Here is a 10,128-nt window from a genome sequence, read left to right as displayed (position 1 = left end):
TTTAAGCTGAATGGATTTTATCTGTCCTGTCCTTGAGTGCTTACATTGATGCCAAACTGTTTTCTTAAGAAGCGCAGGCTTACTCATTTCCATTTTGTCTGTCTTTGGTATTGTGCGTGTGTGAGACTGCTGTCAGAAAACTCATCTCATCCCTTTTTATGATCATTGCTTCAAAACTCAAACACGCAGTGTTTTCATCTCCCTCTTCACAAAAAGTCTGGAAATGCTTCAGCTTGGCGCATCACGGCAGCTCTAAGTCACTGATGTTTTCTTTGTGATTTATCACAGGGTTTAGAAGAAGGGGCATCGTGCCGTGAGCGCTGACCTTTGAGTCTGAGCCGAGAAGTTCATCGAGTCTTTTGTGTTTTGTGTCCTGCGTAAGCCGGAGCTACTGTCCAACCATGAGGGGCAGCTCTCATGTCCTGCCTCTTGGTGTGATCGCGGCTCTGATGCTGTCTCAGGTCTGCTCTGGCATCAAATGGCTGTAAGTATTCTGTCGTTTTGCCATTTTTACACAACGCTTTGCTTTCAAGGAGCGTCAAAACAGATGACATCATGAAGATACACCACACTGCTCTTTGCTGCATGTTTCATAGAGGGGAGGGCTCATGGCAGCTTTGAAATGGGCCCCAGCATTCCTGCACTGTTTCTGCTGGTGGTGGTGGCGGTGGTGGGGAGCTCTGTCCATGTGTGGTGATGAGTGCTCCAGCGTATGAAACCATGCCAGCAACTATTTTGTGTTATTGATTGTAATGTGGCCTAAGTAAGAAAAAAGAAGAAAAGACTGCATGAATATTTCAGTTTTAATTTACCATCCACAGTATTCAAAGGCAGAGAGCAGGAAATAAAATCGGGCTGGCGAGGCCTCATGGTGGCGCAGACAGTGATGTCACTGCTTTCTGCGTGTTGTCCAGTTTTTTCCTCAAATCATAAAAAACAGCTCGCTGCAGAAAGACGCAGTGCAAGCTGAAAGAAAGGACCATTGCAACTACTTTCTGGTACATGCAAACAATAACTTCCCAACGAACAAGTCCCCAGACATCCAGGTTTTATTTATGTTCGTCAATCTTACGAACCCTGGAAGGTTTTCTTCACCGTTTTCATGTCGCTTTGTGTGTTAACATTTTCCGTCTTTTTTTGGTGTTTGTCTTGTTTCTCTGACCTTCTGGGAAAAGTCTGCATTTAGCTGTAGCAAAAATATCTGTGACTTCCTATCAGAATGAAAAGTTGCAATGCTCATAGTGGGAGCGCTTGAGCAGATGTGCCAACGAGCGGTGGGATGGCACGCACCAAGTCCCAGTGAGAAGTCTTACAGTCTTCATAAGGACGGAGGTGCAATGCCAAACGGATGCGGCTGTAAACACCTGTGGGTGCCAAAAACTGATTTCCAATGTTTCTGTGTCATTTTTTTCTGTGTAATATCTTTATGTTGGTAAATAGACTTGGTGAACAGGGTTTACAAAGGGGGCTTATATATAGAATTAAAACATTATCTGTGTTTCAAGTATCTTTATAACTGTGTTATTGTACTTACATTATAACCAATCCGGTCCTTTATCCCCACTTAAAATATTTTTACTGAACTATTGTAATATTTCCTCTTGGCCAACTTACTCTTACAAAAGACATTTTTAATGTTAATGAGATTTTTTTAACTGCATAAATAAAGGTTATATAAAAGTCACTGCCAAAAACTGATTGCGGCTTCTACCTTGTTACACGAATGTTGTTTGTGGCTCAAGATAACTTTATATCATCCATGAGGGATGCATTTGACATATGTTTCACATATTATAGTCCAACAAGTTACTTATAGCAGTTTAAATACGAGCAATCAGTTTTTGGCAAATACCGGAAATCAGTTTTTGGCAGACGATCACTTTTTGGCACAACACCAGGTTACTGCGAGCCCAGTGGAGTCACAGCTTTTCATGGGGCACAGAGCGGCGGCTCCTCGGCTTCCTAATGCAAAACAGGCCATGGTGCAGGCTGCCCTGCTCGGTTCTCACAAACCAATCAGCAGTGTGCAAAGGGACAGATCCCACAGATCTAACCTGCTCCACCTGTGCTTCCTCTGTCACATTCATTCCCAGTAAATTGTTCAAATCAAATATGTGCTCCCTTTGATAGTGATTTATGTCAAACCGAGGCCACAGAGGGCAATGCTTCCTGCAGAAACACTCAGACGATAAGGGGATCTACAATTTTCTATCTGGCTTCTAGATTTTTTGGCATATCCTCGAGGCCTCTCGTGCACTTTAACCAAAGACCAAGAACGTGTCACGTGTATTTTATGAATCTGCAGCTGACTTTCCTCTGGAATTCTCACCGTGATAAGATGGTTTTCTGCTGCAACGCATGCCAAAAACGTTTCCCTGCCCGGAGCGTTATCTGCTGCAGTTTTCCAATTGTTTGTTAACAGCCAACGTGTCTCACTGTGGGCTTGAATTGTGCCTGCGCATGGAATTCAAATTGCTTACACACCATTCCAAATAAAACTCACGGCGTGCCTGCATTTCCACAAACGCGATAATTTAACAAGTCATAAAACAAGCCTTTGTTGCCGTCACCATGGCAATGAAAAGAATAAGTACTAAATAATGTATGCTGACACAAAAGCTTTTGTTTCTGCTTCTTTCCACTCCACGCAGAGCGCTGTCTCATACTCCCGCATCATTACACATCAACCAGACCCAGCACTGTAAGCAACTGCCCGGCATGGTGTCCTCCCAAGCTCAGCTGTGTCGCAGCAACCTGGAACTCATGCAGACCATCATCCAAGCTGCTCGAGAAGTCAAGAAGACGTGTCAGAAGACTTTCGCCGACATGCGCTGGAACTGCTCCTCCATTGACATACCCATCGATGCCCCGAAGTACCGACCAGACCTCGACCGAGGTACGCTTTATAAACCGAACAGAAGAACGGGGCAGAAGGGGCTGTTGCCTTTAAAAACATGCTCCTCGTGTTTTATGCCCACGATTCTATATAGTTTGATACAGAGAGCCAAATCACAACAACAGTTGCCTCAAGCTGCTCTATGTTATAAGGTAAAGACCCCACGATAATACAGAGAAACCCCAACAATCAGGCCGTGCCGTATGAACAAGCACTTGGCGACAGTGGGAAGGAAAAACTCCCTTTTTAACAGGAGGAAGCGTCCGGGCTCGGGGGAGGTATACACATGTCTGCTGCATATGTGGTTCCTGTCTAAAAATAACCCCTGACACAGATTTTGGCCTTTTGTAAACAATTTTTAGTTTAAAGACTTTCTTTTCCTGCCAGCATGTGTTCCTGCAGAGCTGTACGTTCAGCGATATATAAATTATGTCGCTATTTCTGAAATCTCCTAAAAAGAAATTCATGCTGCACTATTGCTTACAGTGTGACAGTTTTATTTTGCTAAAAGTATTTTTGAACCAGCAACAGGTGTGGATGGGATTGGATGGGGCGAGAGGGGTAGCCATGGCTGCCATTTGCCAAATGAACAGGAAATGGCTCATCTCTGTCTTTGATCTAACAGCCCACGCTCATACGTGATTTCTTCCCCTTATTTGCAATTGCCCCCCATCCTATAGCATGTGTGCTTCCCATGTGCGCACATCACCACCAATTACATCAGCGCTCACTCTGTGTTAGAGCATGACCACCGATGTTTGAGACAGAGAGAGATAGAGAGCTTGAACACAGACTGTAGAGAAGGTGGCCATGCAGAAGAAACCTGATGAGTCTTTTTCTTTTGTCTTGTTTAAAAGAATCATTTTACATATATAATCTTGCAACGATTATACGGAAAATTTGAGCGTTATATGTCTGTGTAAATAGACTTTAAGGTACTTTTTCTTGTGAGGTCCCACATAATGAGAGAAGACTCCACATTTTCATTGGCTATGTGCAAAAGAAAATCACAAGTCACCACAAAGTCAGAATGTATGCAGATTTCTGCATAAATGCGATGGCCACTACCACAGAGAAAATTAAATCCAGCTACAACAAAAACTACTGAGATGAGGGGAAGTGGGTGGAAGGCGATTCTCTGGTTTTATTTATTACTTTTTTCAGTTATTTTGAATTTCACAGGAGGATAGCACGACACAGTACATGTGAAGCTCACATTATCACGAAGATATATCGAAATTTCAGACTCACCCTTAGATTTGGTGATACATTGCTCTAAATAAGTATACTCTGCGCTCCACATTTAGTTTGTTGGGATATGGTGAGGAAGGAGCAGCTATCTCGGAGTTATTTACAAGAGATGGCAAAAATAGGACAAGAAGAAAACGGCAAAACACAGAGAGAAAAGTTAACAAGCAGTAAAGGCTTATAAACTCGTGGGAATCCCCCCAGCAGCCTGAGCTTTAAATCAAATCAAATCAAATCAAATCACTTTTTATTGTCACATCACATGTGCAGGCACACTGGCACAGCACATGCGAGTGAAATTCTTGTGTGCGAGCCCCACAAGCAACAGAGATGTGCAAACACAACAACACAAACGAGCAAAATACAAGAATGGCCAACCTGAAACTAATAAATATATGTACAATATATAATAGTGTATGCATTTCTGGATGTGTGTACTAAATATTTTCCTACGTGTGTGTGTGTGTGTGTGTGTGTGTGTGTGTATACACATTTTTACAAATTAAATAGTAAAAAAATAAAATAAAATAATAATAATAATAATAATAAAATATATAAAATATACAGAGTTGAATATGTGCAAAACAAGTGGCATTTATATACAGTGTGGAGTGCATAATGTTGAAGTTCCAGTAGTGAAGCTGAGGTGTCTATGACGTGTTCAGCAGTCTGATGGCCTGATGGAAAAAGCTGTCTCTCAGTCTGCTGGTACGGGACCGGATGCTGCAGAACCTCCTTCCTGATGGAAGCAGTCTGAACAGTTTATGGCTGGGGTGACTGGAGTCCTTGATGATCCTCCCCGCTTTCCTCAGGCACCGCTTCCTGTAGATGTCTTGGAGGGAGGGAAGCTCACCTCCAATTATCCGTTCAGAGCACCGCACCGCACTTTATAGCAGAATAACAAAATAATGGGTCAGGGTCACCTGACCCAGTATGTCCTATTAGCTTTACTAAAAGGAAAGCCTGAAGCACAGGCCTAAAACCTCGTGGTTACTTCTTTGATTATAGTATCGCTAAGTTTTATTACTTTCATTTTTCTTGTTTGTAAACTCTTGGAGAAGAAGAAGCTGTCCGATGACATCGCACTAGTCTTTAGCCTGGTGACGATGATAGGGAGTGTAATCACTGGTTTCATACTAACAAGGGTTACTGATTTCCAAACACTTGATTTGAGAGCAAAAGTTGTCTTTTGAACTGCTTTGAATGTCAGCGCTGCTATTTTACGTGGCATATTTTGCCTTTTCACCTTTGCTGTTTCTGTTTCCATCAGGAACAAGGGAGGCTGCGTTCGTCTACGCCCTGTCTGCGGCTACCATCAGCCACACCATAGCGCGGGCGTGCACCACTGGAGATCTGCGGCTTTGCTCGTGTGGTCCCGTCCCGGCTGAGATTCCAGAGCCCGGCTATCGCTGGGGCGGCTGTGGTGACAACCTGCACTACGGTTTGATTATGGGCTCCAAATTCTCTGATGCTCCCATGAAGATGAAGCGCTCAAGCTCTCACGCCAACAAACTGATGCACCTACACAACAGTGAAGTTGGCAGACAGGTACAGAGTAGAAGAGTGAAAAAAATGCAGACTCGTTTCCATATTTGCCTGTCCCGTATGTCGTGGTTTAACTCCCTCCATCTTCATGTCTAGGTACTGAGAGAGTCAGTAGTGATGAAGTGTAAGTGCCACGGTGTGTCTGGATCCTGCTCTATAAGGACCTGCTGGAAAGGACTGCAAGACCTTAGGGATATCGCCATGGACCTTAAGACCAAGTACCTGTCTGCCACCAAAGTGGTTCACCGGCCCATGGGGACACGTAAGCAGCTGGTGCCCAAAGACATTGACATCAGGCCGGTGAGGGACAATGAGCTCGTCTACCTGCAGAGCTCTCCGGACTTCTGCTCCAGGAATGAAAAACAGGGCTCTGTTGGAACGCAGGGCAGGTAAGACAGCCACGATGCACCAGTTTGTGCGTATGTGTGTGTGTGTGTGTGGGGGGGGGGGGGGGGGGGGGGTTATTATAGCTCTCTGAGCATGAGTCAAATGAACACCACAGCTATGTAGCTGACAAAGAGGAAATGATCAGCTCTGAATGTCCGCTCATCCAGGATGTTGACTCAAGTGCTGTCCTGCTTGGTGGCAGTGTTTGATTTACAGGCTGGCTGATAACAAGTGCCTGCCCCTGAGAGAGCCTCGTCTGTGGTGTGTCTGAGCATGTGCCACTGAAAGGCCCACTGTGACTGGAGTCCTTGTCCCGCTATCTGAAATGAATACGAATGTGGTTATTCTTAGGGCCGAGGGCACTATAGCTGATATTGATTTGAGAGGGCCACACAAACAGGGAAATCTTTCATTGCGCCACACAGATAAAGATTTACTTTGACTGCTCACCTTCAGTATTTGACAGGGAGGGTGCTCCTTTGTTAGAAGTTAAAGGGAGAGGTTGGGCTAAGAGATGCCAGAATAATAAGACACACATAAGTTTATTTAATTTCTCTAGTGTATGTTGCTGGAGACCGTTCAGGTCCATTATTTCTTTGTGAATTACAGTACAGGAGGATAAAGTTCCTGCTGTAAAGACCTGATCTTACACAGATTCACTTCAAGTCCTTTCAGAAGTGTCGTTTAAGCTAAACTGATAAAAGAACAATGACCATTGAATGCTTATAAAAACCTCTCAAAAAGACTTTTTTTGTTTTAAGGTTTTAAAATGTTTGTTGTTGCACAATTCCCCAGCAGATTTCAGGGTTTCAGGAGTGCCATGCCTCTCTTTTATGGTATGTGAGACGAGATGCGCACTGGTTTACAGGAACACATGTAGTTTTGTGGACTGGAATACTTCCATTATACCAGAATACAATCCTGGCTGTATGAGCTATGGAGGATATAAATATATAAATAAGACCACCAGACATGTGTGCACATATAGCATGTGACTAGCAAATCATGCGTCCTTCAGCCTGATGTCACTGTACAGATAAACATGGACATGCTTCATGTCAAGGACACTCACTGTGCTTGCTGCATCCTTTTGGCAGGCTGATAACTGCAGCAGCCTCACAGTCTGCAGCATTAGCGCTCCTGCAAAGTCACCAGACAGCTGTTTTGCTGTTGTTATTAATTTAAGTGTTGATCTGATGCTAACTGTTAAGCGTTCCTGTGTGCCTATTAATCATTTCTGTTAGTATGTAGGCAGATTTTTCCTGCTTCCCGGCTTCATAGTCGAGGAGCTGTTTTGTTCTTTATCGTTTTAGCTGCTTGACTTTAAGCGTTTTTGTGCTTGAGTCCTCATGGCTGCTCTGTGGTCAGGTATATATAATGAAAGAGCATTTAAAGGCACTTTTCTAGTCTTTGTGACCCTCAACATGATTTGCACTACAAGCCACATTTACTTGCATTCTTTATTTTATAGACTTTACTTACATCTAGGGCCAATTTCGAGTCACCTGACATGCATGTCTTTGGACTAAAGCAGCAGCAACGGTTTGCCAGTTTTTCTCTGAGACAATCTGGGACAGGCAAAGTTAATGTGAGCCGCACTCTGTAATAGTGATGGGTCGTTCGCGAACGAAATGGCTCTTAGAGCCGTCTCTTTGACGTGAACGACGCGAGCCGGCTCCTTATCGCGAGCCGTCACGTGGGTTTTTTTTTTTTCTTTCTCTCAGCCTCTCTCTCGCACTTTTTTTCCGCTTCACTCTGCACGCGAGCCTTGTGCTTTATGCTGGGCAGAGGGGGGAGGGGCGGTAGTTACACTCAGTAGCACAGGAACAGAGCCAGAGAGAGAGAAAGAGAGGCAGGGACAACAACATTAGAAAGGTATAGTAATCATCCACAACTATTTTCGGTTGCAGATGATAAAGGGTTGAGAAAGTTTATTCATGCAGGTCCATATGACAGAGAATATGCATGTTCTTTTAGTTTTCATATTATAATTTATATTTAATTGTGTTGTGGTTTGCAGTGTTTTGTGTTCTTTTCACTTTAAATTTGTGAAAGGAAAAAGCTGAAAATTTAAATAGTTAAAACTTGAAATGTGAATAGTTGATTTTTGTATTATATGATTTATTTATTACATTTTATGTGGAGTGAATAAATAAAAGTATATTTACGGTGGCCCCTAGAGACAAAGCACATACAAACTTCAAATCACGTACGAACTCTGAAGCATGTACAAACTCCAAAACACGTAAAAACTCCAAAACACGTAAAAACACGTACAAACTCCGAAGCACGTAAAAACTCAGAAGCACATAAAAACTCAAAACACGTACAAAAGACAACAGAAGTGCTCCAGGATGCTGGGCGCAGTGTTGAGCCTTTGTTATCTTGTGGCTACACAAGCCAGCAAGTACCAACGACCGGATTTGGTGTGTGGTAATAACAGGTAAATGAACTTTTTTTAAATTATTTGAATATATATATGAGTGCCTGTGTATAAATACACAAACAATACACACATGCTTTCAATTGTGTAATTTAAGTGATCTAGTAGCTCGGCTTTGGAAGTTCAGTTCATGCTAGAAATGTGTTTTGGAGTTTGTACGTGTTTTGTCTCTAGGGGCCACCGCATATATTTATATATAAACATATATAAATAAAACCACTTGTTTTTATGTTAGTAATTCCTTTTGTGCATAATTTTATATTATTGTTAATAATAAATTAATTAAAGCAACAAAACAACCTGAAGAGCCGGTTCGGAGCCGAAAGAGCCGGCTCTTTTTAGTGAGCCGAACCGAAAGAGCCGAATCTCTAAAAAGAGCCGGAAATCCCATCACTACTCTGTAAAATAATGGATAAAGCGTGATCACCGGTGCAAAAGAGTCACGTCCCCAGAAAGAGGCTGGGCTTTTGTCTCAAATGACTTTAAACCAGCAGATGTGAAACCACAGAAGATACTTCTGACAAAACATAACTGTCCGGGGTGGCAGCTCCCACCGATGTCATAAACCTGTCTTGCATTCTCAATGACTCTTGTCCCTCTTCCTCCCCTTCTTTCACTCGCAGCGCAGCAGCCATTAGCTCGGTAGCTCTCTCACCCTGCTGGTCATTAACACTTTGCCATCATAAAACAAAGCAATAATGTGAAGAGGGCCAGATAAAGAGAGGGAGGGCAGGCCTGTGTACTCGGTGTGATTTATGGCGGGGCTATTCTCTGCTCATTCTAAAAGATGCCCCGGGCTTCTAAACGAGAGGCTCCAGAGCATCCACCGGCCAAAGACAAGGAAACAAAAAGAAAAAACGGAAGAAAAAAATGTTTGGGAGAAGGAGAGCGCAAAGGTTAAAGCGCAGAGTTCGGTCAAACCATTTTAAAGGACTATTGTTGACTCTCGACAGGCTGCGAGATTGTGCAAAACGTTTTAGAATGGAGCTGTTAGCTTAATTGTCTCGGGCAGGAACTGGAAATATTTTAGCTTTCACGGCTGATTGCTCGCTCCAAAATGCGCCTCCTTTGTCCTTGCCTCGGCTACAGAAATCAGCTATTGCAACGGAAAATTAAAGTCACAGTCTAACTGCATGTTTTTCATGTCTGTCAGGCAGTGCAACAAAACCTCGTCAGGCAGTGACAGCTGTGACCTGATGTGCTGCGGCCGTGGCTACAACGCGTACACAGAGAAGCTGGTGGAGCGTTGCCACTGCAAGTATCACTGGTGCTGCTACGTAACCTGCAAGATGTGCGAGCGCAACGTGGAGAGATACGTCTGCAAATGAGTCCACCAACCTGCCGGCCCGACCAGCAGCCAGCCGGCCGAGGCTTCCGATTAACCAAAGCACTAAAAATACAGAGAAGGCTTACTTCTGTCTTAAGCTTTAGCACGCGTCTCTCAGTGAGAAGCGGTCCCTTCTTGTGTCAGTGTCATTTTTGTTTCCCACCAAAATCCCCGAACTACCAACTGGGCTTCTGAGCTTTTGCGCTTCACAAACCTGGAGTGTGGAGACAGTGCCAGTCAGTTCGTGCGAAGAGCGCCGTCCTCCTGGGTAATTTCTTTCTC

At 43.7% G+C, this 10,128-nt stretch overlaps 1 protein-coding gene across 1 annotated transcript; it reads left to right on the top strand.

Moving 5' to 3' along the window:
- Positions 1-401: 401 nt before the first annotated feature.
- Positions 402-9,847, top strand: wnt11 (wingless-type MMTV integration site family, member 11). Its single transcript, XM_085363298.1, has 5 exons — positions 402-484; positions 2,652-2,896; positions 5,415-5,692; positions 5,786-6,078; positions 9,673-9,847. Exons 1-5 carry the CDS (start codon positions 402-404, stop codon positions 9,845-9,847), a joined length of 1,074 nt encoding a protein of 357 aa, XP_085219424.1.
- The last annotated feature ends 281 nt before the right edge of the window (positions 9,848-10,128 follow it).

Source organism: Diplotaxodon limnothrissa, linkage group LG10, assembly GCF_057381915.1.
Source record: "Diplotaxodon limnothrissa isolate DT_005_m linkage group LG10, D_limnothrissa_male_GT1.1, whole genome shotgun sequence".
In the NCBI taxonomy this organism is placed as follows: Eukaryota; Metazoa; Chordata; class Actinopteri; order Cichliformes; family Cichlidae; genus Diplotaxodon; species Diplotaxodon limnothrissa.
Note: the sequence above shows the minus strand (reverse complement) of the source record. Positions and strands in the feature narration are given on the sequence as shown.

Coding starts and splice junctions, on each gene's coding strand:
- wnt11 (XM_085363298.1), top strand. CDS start 402: ATGAGGGGCAGCTCTCATGTCCTGCCTCTTGGTGTGATCGCGGCTCTG. Junction 485..2,651: donor TGCTCTGGCATCAAATGGCT/GTAAGTATTCTG, acceptor CACTCCACGCAG/AGCGCTGTCTCATACTCCCG. Junction 2,897..5,414: donor CCGACCAGACCTCGACCGAG/GTACGCTTTATA, acceptor TGTTTCCATCAG/GAACAAGGGAGGCTGCGTTC.